The sequence below is a fragment of the Anomaloglossus baeobatrachus genome, chromosome 4 (genome assembly GCF_048569485.1).
Source record: "Anomaloglossus baeobatrachus isolate aAnoBae1 chromosome 4, aAnoBae1.hap1, whole genome shotgun sequence".
NCBI lineage: Eukaryota > Metazoa > Chordata > Amphibia > Anura > Aromobatidae > Anomaloglossus > Anomaloglossus baeobatrachus.
Genome location: NC_134356.1, coordinates 378,770,539 through 378,789,872, shown reverse-complemented (window position 1 = coordinate 378,789,872; position 19,334 = coordinate 378,770,539). Strand labels below are relative to the sequence as shown.

At 43.3% G+C, this 19,334-nt stretch overlaps 1 protein-coding gene across 1 annotated transcript in view; it reads left to right on the top strand.

Moving 5' to 3' along the window:
* The window catches only part of SEMA3C (semaphorin 3C), a 256,081-nt gene that overhangs the window by 161,313 nt on the left and 75,434 nt on the right, over positions 1-19,334 (top strand). Inside the window, exons 9-11 of the mRNA XM_075345216.1 lie at positions 4,872-4,986; positions 6,946-7,015; positions 18,979-19,123. Of these exons, the coding sequence (XP_075201331.1) occupies positions 4,872-4,986; positions 6,946-7,015; positions 18,979-19,123 (330 nt within the window). The remainder of the gene's footprint in view (positions 1-4,871; positions 4,987-6,945; positions 7,016-18,978; positions 19,124-19,334) is intronic.

Sequence of the window (19,334 nt, the reverse complement as noted above, 5' to 3'; positions counted from 1 at the left end):
AAAGCTCTCAACAATAGTTAAATGTAATAGCCCAGGGGTGTATATATCATTGGTGCAACCTGTGGAGCCGCACATGGGCCAAAGAGGTAAAGGGGCTCATTTTCACATACAAAAGAGGTGGGCTTGTGTATTATGATGGATTATTGGATTGCAAAGGGCCCTGTACACTGCTCTTGTACAGGGGCCCTTTTCTATCTGTGTCCGTCAGTGCAATAGCCAAACAATTAAGATGCAAGTATAAATCACATGATAAACTAGACCACTAGTATTCATGCATTATACATTAGCTATCTTTCCCAAATATGTCTAATGTTAGATCAACATAATGTAGGGCCTGAGACCCTGATTCCAGCGGTCTGTCACTTACTCATCTGCATACTGTCATTTTGCTACAATCACTGTTCTCTATACTAGAGATGTAGCAGTGCTGAGAATGCTGAGATCTGTGTAACCCACTCCCATCACTGACTGACAGCTTTCTGTGCAAACTATACATTGACAGAAAGCTGCTAATCAGTGGTGGTGGGATGGTTACACACAGAATTTCACTAGGAGTCACAAAACACTTAGTGCTGTAGTGATAATCTATTGCAGGTAAAGTACTGATTTTATTGAAACAGCAACACACAGCTTAGTATGAAATAAAATGCTTTAATCAGGCCCTACAACAGACGGCTCCTACATCACATAGTAAAAACCTGTGACATATTGCCATTAATGTCTGCACATAGGAAAAACTGTAAAATATAAACTGTGATAATATATAACTGTAAAAGTTTCTAACTTTCAGAAGTGTCTACAGCTCTGACAAAAATTAAGAGACCACTGCAAAATTATCAGTTTTTCAGATTTTTCTCTTTATAGGTATATTTTTGAGTAAAATGTAAATTGTTTTTTGTATTCTATAAACTACTGATGTCTCCGAATTTCCAAGCAATAAATTTTGCATTTTTTTTCTGAAAATGAGAAATGGTCAAAATAACAAAACACTGCATTACTTTCAGACCTCAAATAATGCAAAGAAAACAAGTTCAACAAACAAAATACTAATAATGTTTTAACTCAGGAAAAGTTCAGAAATCAATATTTTGTGGAATAACCATGATTTCTAGTCACAGCTTTCATGCGTCTTGCATGCTTTCCACCAGTCTTTCACACTGCTTTTGGGTGACTTTTTGCCACTCCTGGTGCAAAAAATGTAAGCAGTTCTTTGTTTGATGGCTTGTGACTCTCCATCTTCCTCTTAATTACATTCCAGAGGTTTTCAATGGGGTTCAGGTCTGGAGATTGGGCTGGCAATGACAGGTTTTTGATGTTGTGGTCCTTCATCCACACATTGATTGACTAGCTGTGTGGCATGGCGCATTGTTCTGCTGAAAAAAACAGTCCTCAGAGTTGGGGAACATTGCCTGAGTAGAAGGAAGCAACTGTTTTTCCAGGATAAGCTTGTATGCGGCCTGATTCATACGTCCTTCGCAAAGTTTAATCTGCCCAATTCCAACCTTACTGAAACATCCTCAGATCATCACCGATCCTCCACCAAATTGCACAGTGGGTGCAAAACACTGTGGCTTGTATGCCTCTCCAGGTCTCCGTCTAACCATTAGACAATCAGGTGTTGGGCAAAGCTGAAAATTAGACTCATCAGAGAAGATTAGCTTACTCCAGTCCTCTATGGTCCAATCCTTATGGTCTTTGGCAAACTTCATCCTGGCTATCCTTTGCTTCTCATTGATGAAAGGCTATTTTCTAGCTTTACAAGACTTGAGCCCTGCCTCTAGAAGCTTGTTACGAACTGTTCTTGCCATGCACTTCACCCAGCTGCCATCTGCCATTCCTTTTGTAGGTCACTTGATGTCATCCTGTGGTTGCTGAGTGACATTTGAATAAGTTGACGGTCATCCTGGTCAGTGGAGAGTTGCTTTCGCCCTCGATCGGTCTGTAGCTTTGTTGCCCCCAATGTCTGCTGCTTGACCTTGTTGTAATGGACTGCTGTCTTAGAAATTTTAAGGATGGAGGCAACATGACGTTCACTGTATCCCTCTGCTAGTAGAGCCAGAATTGAGGCCTTCTTTTCCTCAATCAAGACTTTTCTTTTCAACTCCTTTGGCATGGTGAAAAGTTATTTTTCCATTTCTTTTACTTTTGGGATATTACTAGCACTTGTTTTGCCATCCAGCTTGTCCTATTTCAAGAGGATTGTGAAGACCACAGCAGTGTTTTTTTATACTTTCCCTCATTAGATAAGATTTGGTTCAGGTGATCACCTAATCACAAACACATTAAAGTAGAATGAGGTGGACTCTGGTTGGAATTCAACTGATGCTGGAATGGAAATCAGACATGTAGAGAAGCCGATTTTTATAAAACTGTGCAGTGGTCTCTTAATTTTTGCCAGCGCTCTATGGTGGAGCTCCATTATGAAGGTTATAAGTACAGTAAAGATGAAAATGCAAAATAATGTACCGTATTTTTCGGACTATAAGACGCACTGGACTATAAGACGCACCCTGGTTTTAGAGGAGGAAAATAGGAAAATAAAACTTTAAGCAAAAAAATGTGGTCATGACACACTGTTATGGGGCGAGGATCTGCTGCTGACACTGTTATGGGGGTAATGTCCCCAAATTCTCTACTAAGGTACCCCATCCTGGTAATGATCCTCCTGCCTTGTATATGATCCTGCTATAAACCCCCATCCTGCTCATATACCCCCATCCTGCTCATATACCCCCATCCATCCTGCTCATATACCCCCATCCTGCTCATATACCCCCATCCTGCTTATATACCAGCATCCTGCTCATATTCCCCCATCCTATTCATATACCCCATCCTGTTCATATACCCCCATCCTGTTCATATTCCCCCATCCTGCTCATATACTCCCATCCTGTTCATATACCCCCATCCTGTTCATATACCCCCATCCATCCTGCTCATATACTCCCATCCTGTTCATATACCCCCCATCCATCCTGCTCATATACTCCCATCCTGTTCATATACCCCCATCCTGTTCATATACCCCCCATCCTGTTCATATACCCCCCATCCTGTTCATATACACCCCATCCTGTTCATATACCCCCCATCCTGTTCATTTACCCCCCATCCGTCCTGCTCATATACCCCCATGCTGTTCATATACCCCCATCCTGTTCATATACCCCCATCCATCCTGCTCATATACTCCCATCCTGTTTATATACCCCCATCCTGTTCATATACCCCCATCCTGTTCATATACTTCCATCCTGTTCATATACTTCCATCCTGTTCATATACCCCCCATCCATCCTGCTCATATACTCCCATCCTGTTCATATACCCCCCATCCATCCTGCTCATATACTCCCATCCTGTTCATATACCCCCATCCTGTTCATATACCCCCCATCCTGTTCATATACCCCCCATCCTGTTCATATACACCCCATCCTGTTCATATACCCCCCATCCTGTTCATTTACCCCCCATCCGTCCTGCTCATATACCCCCATGCTGTTCATATACCCCCATCCTGTTCATATACCCCCATCCATCCTGCTCATATACTCCCATCCTGTTTATATACCCCCATCCTGTTCATATACCCCCATCCTGTTCATATACTTCCATCCTGTTCATATACTTCCATCCTGTTCATATACCCCCCATCCATCCTGCTCATATACTCCCATCCTGCTGTATGCCCCCATTGTGCTCATATACCATCCTGGTATATGGCCTGTATCCTATAGCACAGAGAAAAAAAACCAAACGTTTATACTCACCTTTTCCTCACTCCCTGCAGCCGATCATCTTCCTCTCTGCACCACTGACCTGTGTGTGTGGAGCCGTTCCCCTGCAGCACGCGATGTCTTCCTGTCTGTGCCGATCAGCTGACCGGCACAGATCAGCTGACCGGCACAGACAGGAAGACATCGCGTGCTGCGGGGGAACGGCTCCACACACGGGGACGGGTGAGTGTACTGATTCACTGCAACCCGCGCTGATGATGACGTGCGGATGGGGCAGTGAATACAGCCGCACATGATCACTCCAGGCTGTAATTGCCAGGGGTGATCATGCGGACCGGCTCTTTACTGTGCGCGCGTCCCCGCTCGTCCTCCCGCCCACCTGTCAGCGCCGGCTTCTGCGCTGAGAAATGGGCGGGAGGATGGGCGTGCATATGTAATGAGCGGGCACACGTGGTCACAGCAGGCTGCTACAGCCTGCTTGTGCCCCCGATGACCCGCTCCACCGCAGCACCTCATTCCCAGCAGCCACAGTCAGACCATAAGACGCACCCCCAACTTTCCCCCAACATTTGGGGGAAAAAAGTGCGTCTTATGGTCCGAAAAATACGGTATGTCCATATATATTCTAGGTGTTAGAAACTTGAAACTTAAAATAGAGTTAATGTCTTTAATGACATTTAGTCATTGGGGGACGACTATTGCGTAGAACATGACCTGTAAATAATTGACTACATGATGATCCATACAGTTTTGTTGCCAGTTATGAATTTCGTAGAATATCAAATTGTGTCTTGTCTGGATTTATGATTTTACCGATTGTTTTTGTTTATTTTTTTGAATAATGTTATTTTCTTATAACATTAGAGATTATTCTGCTCAAGTTCTGACCTCATGAATGTTATACTAATAAGAACATTGCAATCATTTCACTTTATTTTATTTCTGCATTTGTGGAAAATATCAGTAAGCACACAGTTAATAAAAATACAGCAGCTACATCAAAACCATACAGAGATCAAGGCCTGACAGTTACCTTAAGATGATAGTGTAGGCAGGAAGATACAATGGGTATAAGAAGTTTCTTTACCCTGTTAAAATAACAACTAAGTTGCATTCAATTCATTCTAGAATGATATTGGCGGACAGAGAAGCCTTGTTAACAAGTGGACAACGTTTCTAAAGGCTCGACTTGTGTGCTCGGTGATGGACGACGATGGGACTGAGACCCATTTTGATGAGTTAGGTGAGTGACTTGATCAGACAAGTCCAATATCTACAGAAGACAGATTTTTCTCGAGGATTGAAAATTATACAACAATAATAAAGTAAGGGAATAGCATGGTCTAATAGGCATCCATGATAAGTCAGTATAGTAGAATGATAACTTTGGCACTGAAAGGATTAGATGCTTCTAGATTGTCACTCATGTGATACTTTTATTGACAGTAGGATTATTTTTAAAAGAAAAATGCATATGCCTGATACTCCTTACACCAACTCCATCATTTTGCAGATTACCTTAACAAAGGCTTAAATGGCCACCATATTGGACTTTATCCGTCTTACTCTTATTGCTCTCCAACCAATGAATCACTTGAGCAAAAATGTAGAATATCTCATTTTACTACATTGACATGTGTCATTCTTCTGGGCATAAACTTGACATAGTTGAGCAGACCTTCCACTTCATCGTCAGTAATATGATAATAGGTAGTATTTTGTTCTTCTTTTAAAAATAATCTCATTTTACACAGATTACTACAGTATTATATCATGAGTAAGTAATACTGCAATAATACAGTAAATACATGTTTAATTTATCATTACTGTTATTCTTAGACAACGCAGACTTCAGTATTGAAATGCCCCAGATTTATGATAATGGTTAATTTAAGCTTACACCACTTATTAGTTGACTGACTTTGTGGCACCCATTCCAGCAAAGTGATGCTCCTTGTCGGGCAAGTAATGGAAAGTTTCTAAAACTCTTCATAAACATGGTGTAGGTCAAGAAAGAAATTTGTTTTGGTACAAATTAGGAAAGAATTGTGGCACATTTAGTTTGGTAAATCTCCCCAAGTGTCTCTACAGCTTCATATTCTGGGGTCTTCAGCACTGTGTATGCGTCATTATAGCACTTTATTACTGCTGTATTTACCCCTTACCCAGTGATATCTTCATATTAAGATAGTAGGATTACAGAGGTCTAAGATGGCCCTTTAGATTTATGTAAGTTCAGTAAATTGGCATTGTGCATAAGCCCTTATTGTAGGTCCCATACAAACAAGTCCTTAATCTCCAAGATCCTATTCCAATATGTAGTAGGCATAATAATAATAGCAAATACCTCCAGTTAGAAATGTAGTATAGTTCTCCTGATTAGCTATGTCTCTTACCTGATGTGTAGGGCATTGCAGTAGCTTAGGTATCAATGATAACGACCACTCATAGTGACAGTTAGTTACTTGCTTGTGGCTGTAATCATGGGTACCTAAGCTGCAATGCCCTGCACATGAGGTAAGAGACATGGCTAATAACAATTCTAATTGGAGGTATTTGCTTATATTAATATTATTATACCTACTACTGTATATATTAGGATAAGATCTTGGAGATGGGAATACCCCTTTTACTTATTTTAGCAGAAGGACTACAAACCCTGTGGTGAATGCACAGACATAGGAATTCCTTGATAGTTTATGCAGGTAAACACATTAGATAAAAGAATTTTATGGTATATTTTAAAATCTGACAATTCCTTAGATGGTATTGTAATAGCAATTGTGAGCATTTTCTATGTTCTGCTGTGTTTTCATTGTATATCCGATGGTGGCCCGACTGAATAACAATGAGGACACAAACTGTTTTCTTCCAAGCTGTACAATAAAACGGTTTATTGCAATACCAAGTAAGCCAGAAAGACCTATGTAAATACCCTTATGCCCCCCAAAAAATAAAAACAAAATTATTCTAGGAGTGATACTGATGAAGAGGGCGCTCTGCTCTGGAGGCTTGTAAATACAATTCTTCTGGTTAGCAAATAATGGTGCTTTCTTTTCTTAACATAAAGGTTATGTATTTCTGCTCGCAGCACAGCGATGACCAGAACGAATATAGTCAGTTGTAGCTAAACGTACTAAAATAAAAACTATAAAATAGTCAGAAGTGATGACCCTAATAAAATCCTTTTCTTTTTATGTAGAGGATGTTTTTCTTATGGAAGCAGACAATCCCCGCTCTACTCTCGTCTATGGAATCTTCACAACGTCAAGGTATAACATTTTCGATGTACGAGGATACTTATGCTTTAGTTACGTAATATATTAACCCATTCAGGACTGGGCAATATGTTTCGGGGTGATGAGTTGTGGTATTGAAGGCCATCATTCATTGTATCATACAATACATGTGAACAGATAACAAGTAGGATGAAATGGTGAAAAAAAATAAAATGGAATTCTGTTATTGTTTTTGGGTTTTGTTTTTCATGGTGTTCATTTGATAACAATGACCTGATAGCATGATGCTCAAGGTCAGTACCATTGAGGCGGAGATTTTTTTTTATTTAAGTGGTTAAAGCAGTTGTGGTGTTGTAGCTATTTTCCAACAGTTGCAACATTTAGATTTTTTTGTGTGTGAGAGCTTTTTTTTGGCATGGAACATTTATTCATATAACTTATTTGTTTTCAATTATACTATTCTGAGCTTTATACAGTGTCTTAATGCTTTTATTGTATTTTAGTTGTGGTGACTGAAAAAGATGCAATTTTGTTTGCATTTTTTTCTTTTTTTTTACATTTACCATATGTGTTAATTAATTTTTTATTTTATTATACTGTAAAATTATAAACTTGGTAATACTAAATATTTTTTTTTGTAAATCTCTATTATTAATGGTCGAATATAGGGGTGGTTCAATTTTTTTGTTAATGTTATCATCTGATCTCTTGTTTTATATACCTGCAAAAATACAGTATTGTGGTGTACAATATAAACCGCTATCTCCAGTGAAGCCCAGCTAGTGCCTTAGCTCCTCAGGCCCACCAATATGGCAGTCATGGTGGACCTCAGCAGACCACAGTTGCCATTGTAATCCAGCAATACCCTTTGATTGCTAAGTTATGAGCAGTTAGGATCTAGTGTGTACATGCAACCCTGAGCACACAGTTTAAAGGGAACCTATCAGCAGGTTTTCCACTATAAGCTGCTGCGAACACCAGTCAGCAATTCTAGAATAATGTATATAAGAGCCTAGGCCGCTCTGTATAACGTAAAAAACAACTTTTATTATAATCGCCTGCGGGCGGGTCCGGTCTAATGGGCGACGCTGGTTTCGGTCCTTCGCCTTCTCCCTTCCATCGCCGTCCTCCTTTCCAGTGCCGTATGGATGATGCATCCTATCTCACAGGGAAAGTTCAAAGACCACTTATGTCCCCCTCTACGTGCAGACACGGCTATTGCATAGTATGTAGCAGCGACACAGATATAAGATTATCTCAGCATAGGAACATTTTTTTAAGAATGCAGTTGTATAAATTATTATTATTCCAAGATCTATTGATAAAAATCAACTTTCAAGGGAACCTGTCAGGTGCAATGTGCACCCAGACCCACGTGCAGTTCTGGGTGCATACTGCTAATCCCTGCCTAACCGTCCCTGTATACACTAGCAATGTGAGAATATGGTTTGAAAAAGGTCTGTAGTTTCTGACCGAAACGCATCATCTTGTACTAAATAATTTTTTTTGGAAAGAAAATTTAATGAAAAAAATGGAATAAATTCTGCAAAAAGGATTTTTGTGAGTGTCGATCCTTCTTCTCACATTGTTTTTGGAGCCCATCCTGGAATTTGTGCACCACGGGTAATACGTGTCCACCTGGTCTTGTGATTTACATTGTATACACTAGCATAGATAAAGACATCTTTATAAAAGTATTTTTTATTGTATGCTAATGAGCAAGGGGACTAGTCCCAAGGGCATTGCTTCCCTTGCTAGTCGGCCCCATTAGCATGTTAGGACGCCCCTGTGGGTGTACTAACATGCTAATGAATGCACAGCATCAGAGGATGATCTCACTCACTTCTCTGCTGTCATCGCAGCCTGACGCTGGATTTTGGCTCCGTGTGCATGACCCCAGGGTTTGGGTCATGCGCACTATGAAGCCGGGTGTACGCGTCCTGGCTTCAAACTGAAGGTAGTGCGCATGACCCAAACTCCGGGATCATGAGCACTGAGCCAAAATCCAGCGTTGGGCGGCGATGGCGGCGGAGAGGTGAGGGAGATCATCCTCTGACGCTGTGCATTCATTAGCATGTTTGCACACCCACAGGAGCCTGCTAACATGTTAATGGGGTCGACTGGCATGAGAAGCAACGCCCTTGGGATTAGGCCCCTCGCTCATTAGCATACGATAAAAGATCCTTTTAAATACTTTTTCTAAAGATCTCTTTATCTATGCTAGTTTATATAGGGACGGTTAGGCAGTTAGGCAGGAAATAGCAATATATACACCCAGAACTGCTCGTGGTTCTGGGTGCATATTGCACCTGACAGGTTCCCTTTAAAGGGGACTTTGTTCATGGGAAAACCCCTTTAAGGACTAGGCAAACGTTTGCACTTTCATTTGTTCTCTAACTTATTTAAGGAGGCATAACTTTTTTATTTTTCCGTCATTTCATCCATGTGAGGATTGTTTTTTTGCAGAATGAGTTATTCTTTTGATTGACACCAAACAATTTATCATATGACGTAATAGAAAGCGGTAAAGATCCAAGTCTGGCAAAAGAACAAAAAAGTGCAATTCTGCAGTTTTTTATTTACAGTGTTCATTTTACTGTAAAAATGACCCAGAAGCATGATTCTTCAGGTCAGTATGGATACGAAGATCCTAACAATGCCACAGCATTGCTGTATGTAGCAGACGTCAGTCTCCTGTGGTAGACGGGCTGGTTTTCACACGAGTACTGTACTGTGATGATAGACACAGAGATCTTTAGCACACATGATAACCCATCAGTGTGCTGCAATCGCATCACGGGCGTGCCGATTAGGGGTTAAATATCAAATATGATTATTACTTTTATCGTAGTGAGGATTACATTAATATACAGCAAACTTTTATCCAAATTGAGCTATTCTACATATCAGCTTGTTTAACCTATTGCAGATCCTAAGTTCATCCTAACTTTATATTTTTATTATTATTAGTATTATTATATTATTAACTTAATATTATGGCTGAAATATTTATTTTACAGACAGCATGATATTTTTTTCTTATCACCCATGATATTTTATGGGTGATAATAATTTTTATTCCGCCATGCCAAATGGTAATCAGTACAGAAGTTTCCAGAATATGGAGGAGATAGGGAGTTTTGAAGGCTTTAATAGCTTGTTATCACAGATGGTATTTCCCACCATGTTGTAATTCCTCTATAACATGATCATTCTTTTACAACACCGGAGTATGGGTGTTTTAGAAAGTTAAAATTCTCTCATTAATTACTTAAGGCCGCTTTACACGCTACGATTTATCTAACGATCTCATGAGCGACGTGACAAGCCCAGATCGTAGTTACGATTTGCCGAGATCGCACATAGGTCGCTTATTAGCGGTCACACGTAACAATCGCACAAGCAACGCAAAATCGTTCAGCGATATATTGTTTGACGAAGGCGGTCGTGGGGATGTTGTTCGTCGTTTGCAGGGTGTCAAACGTACCACGTACCACGTATATGTCTGCTGCGATCCAAACGACGAACAATATTTTGAAAATGAACAACGTGTCAACAATCAACGATTTTCAACCTATTTGCAATCATTCGGAGTCGCACGTAGGTGTCACACGCAACGACGTCGCTAACGATGCCGGATGTGCGTCACGGAAACCGTGACCGCCGCCAACATATCGTCAGATAAATTGTAGCGTGTAACGCCGCCTTTAGGAGCCATCTGCCCATCCATGTGCATATAAGGAGTCTCCTATGAAGCATGCCATGGCAGTCGATTACTTTCTGTGAGTCTGATTCCCAGACCTGTAGTATACAAACAGATTTTTGGGGCAAGTTGCTATCAGCTGATAATTTTCTTTGCACAATATGGAACTTTTCACATCACATACTTCTTATCCTCAATGCTCCCTGCTCGTTTCCCTTCCTTTCTTAGAAGGAATAATGTTTCACATGCTGGTCAGCAGATTCCATTGTGCATTATGTGAAAAGCAATGAGTATGTTCAGCACTACCTTACCCCTTGTATTAGAAGGGCATGCAGGCAGCTGTAAATAGACACAATATATGTGAGTAAGTAGAGGAATAATGGTAGCCTTTGTTACGGTTTCTGCGAGCACTGGAGACTATGTCCAGATTTCTTGCTACTGCACATGTGCGAGCGCTGGAGACTAAGTCCAGATTTCTTGCTACTGCACATGTGCGAGTGCTGGAGACTAAGTCCAGATTTCTTGCTACTGCACATGTGCGAGCGCCGGAGACTAAGTCCAATCTTGGAGCCATTGCACATGTGCGGGTGACATCATCGCTGACACGAGGTCACATGTCTCTGACACCTTCTATGCCGATTGGTCGCTGGTCATGTGCTTGTGACGTCTTGCTCGGTGATAGGCCAGCATGACGTCACTCCTGTCGTTCTGGCAGCGGATTGGCTCTGGTGTCCTCCATCTTGGATGAGGCACAGAGTCTATATAAGACCCTGACACACGCCGCATGGTGCTCAGTCCTCTTGGTTCATGCATATGAGTAGACGCTCTGTGCGCGTTCCTCTAGGCATTCCTCTGTCTATGCTAGGTGAGCGCTACCGGCAGGGTAGCGTTCTTATACCATACAGCTTCGGCTGCTGTCCGTATCCTTACCTCTTAGGGGAGCGGACATAGGCAGGTGCCTGAGGCACATGGTCTGGCTGGGCCTTGTGATTCTACTCGTAGGTGGACGTTGCCGCTAGGGTAACGTTCCTTATACTGCGTCTGGCAGTTGTTCGTATCCTCGCACACTAGGGGAGCGAACAGAGGTAGGAGCTTTGTGCGGCTTACGCTGCTGTTCGTCTCTTTTGCACCACTAGAAGAGCGGACCTAGGCAGGTGCCATATCTAGTGGTTCGTATCCTCGCACACTAGTGGAGCGAACGCAGGTAGGAGCTTTGTGCGGCTTACGCTGCTGTTCGTCTCTTTTGCACCACTAGAAGAGCGGACCTAGGTAGGTGCCATTTCGCACACATTGCCTTTGTCTCTGTGATTATTAACAGAGATCATTCCACACACCCTCCAAGTAAGGGAGGAATTGCTTTACTTGCTTATTATATCCTTCTGTGAGTTAACAGAGGTATTGCACTCTGCCATAGTCTGCAGCAAAGTGTTTGCACGGTGGACCCTGACTGTCTGATACTCCTTTCGGTTATTATCAGACAGCCCCCCGTAACATTAGGACTGAGCCAAGGGTCTGGCAGTTATGGCAGAATATCAGCAGTTACACCATTACATACAAGTACTTGAGTCACGGCTCAAGAGTATAGAGGATAAACCTCAGACCATGGTGACATCTGCACATGATCCTCGACTTGCTCTGCCAAACAGATATTCTGGCGATGCCAGATCATGTCGTGGTTTCATTAGTCAGTGTCAGATACACCTAGAGGTCAACTCTTCTCGCTTCTCTACGGAGAGGTCCAGAGTAGGCTTTATCATCTCCTTACTTCAGGACAAAGCCTTAGAATGGGCGACTCCCCTATGGGAGCGCTCTGATGTGGTTACTCTGAGACATCAAGACTTTCTTGATGCTCTTAAGGCGGTATTCATGGGTCCGCAGGTTACCCATGATGCGGCCCTGAGACTGTTAGATCTATCTCAGGGTTCGTTATCCACTAGTTCTTATGCCATTGCTTTTAGAACTCTGGTGGCAGAACTAGATTGGCCAGAGAAGGTGTTGATTCCTATCTTCTGGAGAGGGTTGGCAGGCTATGTCAAGGATGCCCTTGCTACTCGTGAGGTCCCTTCTTCTCTGGAGGACTTGATCACAGTAGCAACGAGGATCGATGTACGCCATAAGGAACGTAGACTCGAGGTCTCTTCCTCACGCCCTAAGCATCGGGCTATTCCAGTTGTTGAGGGTCCACTACCATCTTCCTCAGCATCTGAAACATCTCCCACTCCTATGGAGTTAGGTCATACGTTCTCCAGACTACGCAAGTCTGGTCCTCCTATATGTTACGTATGTCGTCAGGCTGGGCACTATGCCAACAAGTGTCCTAGTCGTCAGGGAAACTCCCCTGGCCTAGTAACCATTAGAGGGGGGTTACTAGAGACGTCTTCTGCACCCTCTAAGTGTTGTATCCCAGGTCAGCTCTCGTTATCTGAGAATACATGGCCTATTATGGCTTTTGTGGATTCCGGAGCTGACGGGATTTTTGTGTCCTCAGGATTTGTAAAGGGACACAATATTCCCTCTATCATGTTAGAGGCGCCTATTCCTGTCCGTGTTGTTAATGGAACTATGTTGTCTGACTCCATTACATTGAGGACAGTTCCCTTGCGCCTTTCCCTGTCTCAGGGTCACATAGAGGAGATTTCTTTTCTTGTTTTGCCTGAGTGTATAGACGACGTCCTTCTGGGTCTTCCATGGCTTCGGACTCATGCTCCTCACATTGACTGGGAGTCTGACAGCATTATTAGTTGGGGTTCGAAATGTCAGTCCCGATGTCTTCCCTTACCACCTAAGGTCGTTGCGGTTGCATCAACTGATCTCTCTCCCATACCTACACCCTATTTGGATTTCGCTGACGTGTTCTCCAAACAGGGTGCTGAGGTTCTTCCACCCCATAGGCCGTATGACTGTGCCATAGACCTTATCCCAGGTTCGGTTCCACCTAAAGGCAGGGTTTACCCCCTGTCGATACCTGAGTCGGAGGCCATGTCGACCTATATAAGAGAGAGTTTAGAGAAGGGGTTCATTCGTAAGTCTGTCTCTCCCGCGGGAGCTGGGTTTTTCTTTGTTCGGAAGAAAGAGGGTGATTTGCGTCCCTGCATAGATTACAGGGGTCTCAACGCAATCACAATAAAGAACAAATACCCATTACCTTTAATTTCGGAGCTCTTTGACAGACTGAGAGGAGCTCAAGTTTTTACGAAGTTGGATCTGCGGGGTGCGTATAACTTGGTACGAATTCGAAAGGGTGACGAATGGAAGACCGCTTTTAACACCCGAGACGGTCACTATGAATACCTCGTCATGCCTTTTGGGTTATGTAATGCACCCGCAGTATTTCAGGACTTCGTAAACGATGTGTTCAGGGATTTACTGTTATCCTCAGTAGTGGTGTATCTGGACGACATCCTGATTTTTTCTCCTGATCTGGAGACTCATCGTCAGGATGTCGTTCGTGTCCTTTCCCGTTTAAGGGAGCACTCATTGTTTGCTAAACTCGAGAAATGTGTATTCGAGCAGTCATCCTTGCCTTTTTTGGGCTACATTATCTCACAAGAGGGTCTGGCTATGGATCCTGCGAAGCTCTCTGCTGTCCTGCAATGGTCCGAACCTCATTCCTTGAAGGCGGTGCAACGCTTCTTAGGATTCATAAATTATTACAGGCAGTTCATACCCCATTTTTCTACTTTGGTGGCCCCTTTGGTGGCCTTGACTAAGAAAGGTGCTAATCCCAAAGCCTGGTCTACTGAGACATCTCAGGCTTTTGAGGCAGTAAAAAGACACTTTTCAACTGCTCCCGTTCTTCAAAGACCCGATGAGAATAAGCCCTTCCTCTTAGAGGTTGATGCCTTTTCAGTGGGTGCTGGTGCGGTCTTGTATCAAAAGAACGGTGCAGGTAGAAAAAGGCCGTGTTTCTTCTTTGCTAAAACCTTTTCACCGGCAGAGAGAAACTATACCATTGGGGATAGGGAACTGCTCGCCTTGAGATTAGCCTTGGAGGAGTGGCGTCACTTGCTGGAAGGAGCGAAACATCCTTTCCAGGTCTATACAGACCATAAGAATCTGACGTACTTACAAACCGCTCAGCGTCTGAATCCTCGCCAAGCCCGCTGGTCCTTGTTTTTCTCCCGCTTTCACTTCTCCATCAACTATCTGTCTGGGAGTAAGAATAACAAGGCAGACGCCCTGTCTCGCTCTATGCTTTCTACCCAGGAAGAGATTGACGAACCTAGTCTTATCCTTCCCTCCAGGGTTTTTCATACGCTCTCCCCTGTGACGTTAGACCAAATCCCACCGGGCAAGACCTTTGTTCCGCCTGATCGACAGAATGATATACTGTCATGGGCCCACACCTCAAAGGTGGGTGGGCATTTTGGTATTAGGCGGACACGAGAGTTACTGGAGAGGTGGTATTGGTGGCCACACTTAGCCAGCCACGTCAAGAGATATGTCGGTTCCTGCTACTCATGTGCTCGCAACCGTCCATTACGGCAGAGACCGGCTGGGCTCTTGCATCCTTTACCAGTGCCAGATAGACCATGGGAGGTGGTAGGCATGGACTTTGTGGGTGATCTTCCATGTTCACAGGGACATAGATTTGTGTGGGTCATTACGGACCATTTCTCCCGGATGGTTCATCTCGTACCGTTATCGAGAATCCCATCTTCCAGGGTACTAGCCAAACTATTCCTCAAGCATGTCTTTAAGCTTCACGGGATGCCAGATCGTATCATTTGTGATAGAGGCCCGCAATTTACTTCCCGTTTCTGGCGAGATCTTTGTAGCCTTCTGCAAATTGAGTTGAATCTCTCTTCGGCATACCATCCGGAGACTAATGGTTTGGTTGAACGTACCAATCAATCTATGATTATATACCTTCGACACTTTGTTGCTGAGAACCACGATAACTGGTCCTCCCTCCTACCCTGGGCAGAATTTGCCCTTAACAATTCGCTGGCTGAGGCCACTGGGCAGACACCGTTCGTACTCAATAATGGGCAACACCCTAGGGTACCGGTACCGTTTCCCGCTGCTGCACCTCCTCCTCTTGTGGCCGACTGGGCAACTAATGCCAGAGAGGTTTGGGATCGGACTCAAGAGTCGATCCAAGCAGCTAAGGACCGTATGAAGACGGTGTCCGATCGGTTTCGTCACCCGGCTCCTGTCTTTTCTCCAGGGGACTTTGTGTGGCTCTCTGCAAAACACGTGAGACTTAGAGTGAGCTCTGCCAAATTTGCTCCTCGCTTCCTGGGTCCTTATGAGGTTCTTCGACAGGTAAATCCTGTAGTCTATCAATTGAAGTTACCTGTCCATCTTAGGATTCATGACAAATTCCATGTCTCACTGCTAAAGCCGGCTATTTTACCTCACGCTCGTGAAGTGCACTCTCCTGCCTCTGATTCCTCTCGCTCTAGCTATGAGGTACGAGCCATAGTTGGTTCTAAGATGGTTAGAGGGCGCAGGTTCTTCTTGATAGATTGGGAGGGCTATGGCCCGGAACATCGCTCTTGGGAGCCTGAGGAGGCTGTCCATGCTCCCGACTTAGTTGCCGATTACCTGCGTCGCCGGGAGGGGGGCCCTTGAGGGGGAGGTACTGTTACGGTTGCTGCGAGCACTGGAGACTATGTCCAGATTTCTTGCTACTGCACATGTGCGAGCGCTGGAGACTAAGTCCAGATTTCTTGCTACTGCACATGTGCGAGTGCTGGAGACTAAGTCCAGATTTCTTGCTACTGCACATGTGCGAGCGCCGGAGACTAAGTCCAATCTTGGAGCCATTGCACATGTGCGGGTGACATCATCGCTGACACGAGGTCACATGTCTATGACACCTTCTATGCCGATTGGTCGCTGGTCATGTGCTTGTGACGTCTTGCTCGGTGATAGGCCAGCATGACGTCACTCCTGTCGTTCTGGCAGCGGATTGGCTCTGGTGTCCTCCATCTTGGATGAGGCACAGAGTCTATATAAGACCCTGACACACGCCGCATGGTGCTCAGTCCTCTTGGTTCATGCATATGAGTAGACGCTCTGTGCGCGTTCCTCTAGGCATTCCTCTGTCTATGCTAGGTGAGCGCTACCGGCAGGGTAGCGTTCTTATACCATACAGCTTCGGCTGCTGTCCGTATCCTTACCTCTTAGGGGAGCGGACATAGGCAGGTGCCTGAGGCACATGGTCTGGCTGGGCCTTGTGATTCTACTCGTAGGTGGACGTTGCCGCTAGGATAACGTTCCTTATACTGCGTCTGGCAGTTGTTCGTATCCTCGCACACTAGGGGAGCGAACAGAGGTAGGAGCTTTGTGCGGCTTACGCTGCTGTTCGTCTCTTTTGCACCACTAGAAGAGCGGACCTAGGCAGGTGCCATATCTAGTGGTTCGTATCCTCGCACACTAGTGGAGCGAACGCAGGTAGGAGCTTTGTGCGGCTTACGCTGCTGTTCGTCTCTTTTGCACCACTAGAAGAGCGGACCTAGGTAGGTGCCATTTCGCACACATTGCCTTTGTCTCTGTGATTATTAACAGAGATCATTCCACACACCCTCCAAGTAAGGGAGGAATTGCTTTACTTGCTTATTATATCCTTCTGTGAGTTAACAGAGGTATTGCACTCTGCCATAGTCTGCAGCAAAGTGTTTGCACGGTGGACCCTGACTGTCTGATACTCCTTTCGGTTATTATCAGACAGCCCCCCGTAACAGCCTTAGTACCAGGGGCGGCCATATCACTGGCGCAGCTTGTGTCGCTGCACAAGAGCTGAAGAGGTGAGGGAGCCATTTCCACCTCCAATGCAGGTGGAATGGTGCATTATGATGAGTTATTGGACTGCAAAGGGCCCATATACTGTTCTTGCACATATACTGTTCTAGCACAGGACCCTTTTCTGTCCGTGTCCACCAGTGCATAGTACATTGCTCTGGTAATTCCACACAAAAACAAAGCATGGCAGCATCAAAACAAAAGTGGCAAAGGCAAAATAGTGAACTAGCCAGCTGAGCACTCAGCACAGATTTAGGAAACGTATCTGTATTTTTTAAAAGCTAGCAAAAATCTAAAATCTTTTCCTTTGTTACATACAGTATGTTTCTAAATATATGAGCTTCCTTATACTGTCCGTGGATATGATATTTACCATTTTCTGCTGTTGCCCCATAGAGAATACTTACATGTTAGGAGTAGAAGGTGTTGATGTCTACAATCCCAAGCAGTGGGTGGCTTGCACTGGCTGAAATGTCATATTATCGGTCCGCCATAATTAACATGTTTCTGGGCAGAAATTCATACATTCCAGAGCCTGATGATATTCAGATTTACTTGGCGGTTTGAACAGAAGTCTGTTGATGCTAGAACTGAATATGAAAAGATAAATGCAAAAAAAATGCAGCAAATTATCTAGCAAGCAACATACTTATTGGGATGAGTAGTGAATTAATATGGCAGACAAATGTTCTCTTTACTTCTATGAAAATTATCTGAACTATGGTTCAAATGAGTTTTTACAGGAAAATGATATCTGTCCTCCAACTACTTCACTTAAAAGCAAAATTATACAATACATCAGTCATAAGGCATAGGAATAAAAAGGTCCATATGGCGCTTTGCCAATGATGTTATGGAAAATAGTCCAATAAATAGATTTCTTCAATTAGTCTTTAGCCTTCCAGACTTTTAAGTGTTTTTGGAACAGGAAGCTTATCAAGTTCACGAATAAAATAATAGCCATATGCAATTTCCAGCTGTGTGTGGCCTTCCTAAATAGATCATATAAAGACTTTTTTAAGAAATGTCTATTTGGAGTGCAGGCAGTGCTATTCCATATATGAAGTGAGGTTTATATAAGAAAGTAGACATCCAAAGTCTGACAAACGCAAACAGAAAATGGTTTATATGAAGAAAAGATGGAATTGTTAAGACCTTCTTATTGGTTTCCAGCCACTAGGTAGGATTTCAGGTTTTGCTGTTTAATCCTTTAAACATGTGGATGGAGGCCTACAGGGAATTACCTTGTGAATGAAACAACTGGAAGGAGAACGCAAAATGAGCTACTGTTTCCATACACAAGGTTTGTGGCAGTCTTGGAAATCTACAGAGCCAGTCAAAAGAAATAAGCCTTTCTATGAAAGGTTCTTTTGAACTTGGATTTATTCCTCATCATTTATGTATTACAGTCTTTTAATTCCTGGGCTATTTTGTGTTATTTTTATAAAGAAAATATCTTGGAAACTTGTGAAGTAACATAAAACGATTGCATTGCTTTTCTTATTGTTATTTCTTTTCATTATTATTGTGCTTCTCTTTTCAGCTCGGTTTTTAAAGGCTCTGCAGTGTGTGTTTATCACATGTCTGACATACAAACCGTTTTTAACGGTCCATTTGCTCATCGAGAAGGTCCAAACCACCAGCTGATTCCTTACCAGGGTAGAATTCCCTATCCAAGGCCTGGTACGGTAAGTAAATAGAGAGGCATTATGTTATCTACGTTTTAAAGGCATTGTCTAGTGATGACCAGCATATCACTAAAATAAGTACACCCCTCACATTTTTGTAAATATTTTTGTATATCTTTTCATGGAACAACACTGAATATATGACACTTTGATACAATGTAAAGCAGTCAATGTACCACTTGAATATTAGTGTAAGTTTGGTGTGCCCTCT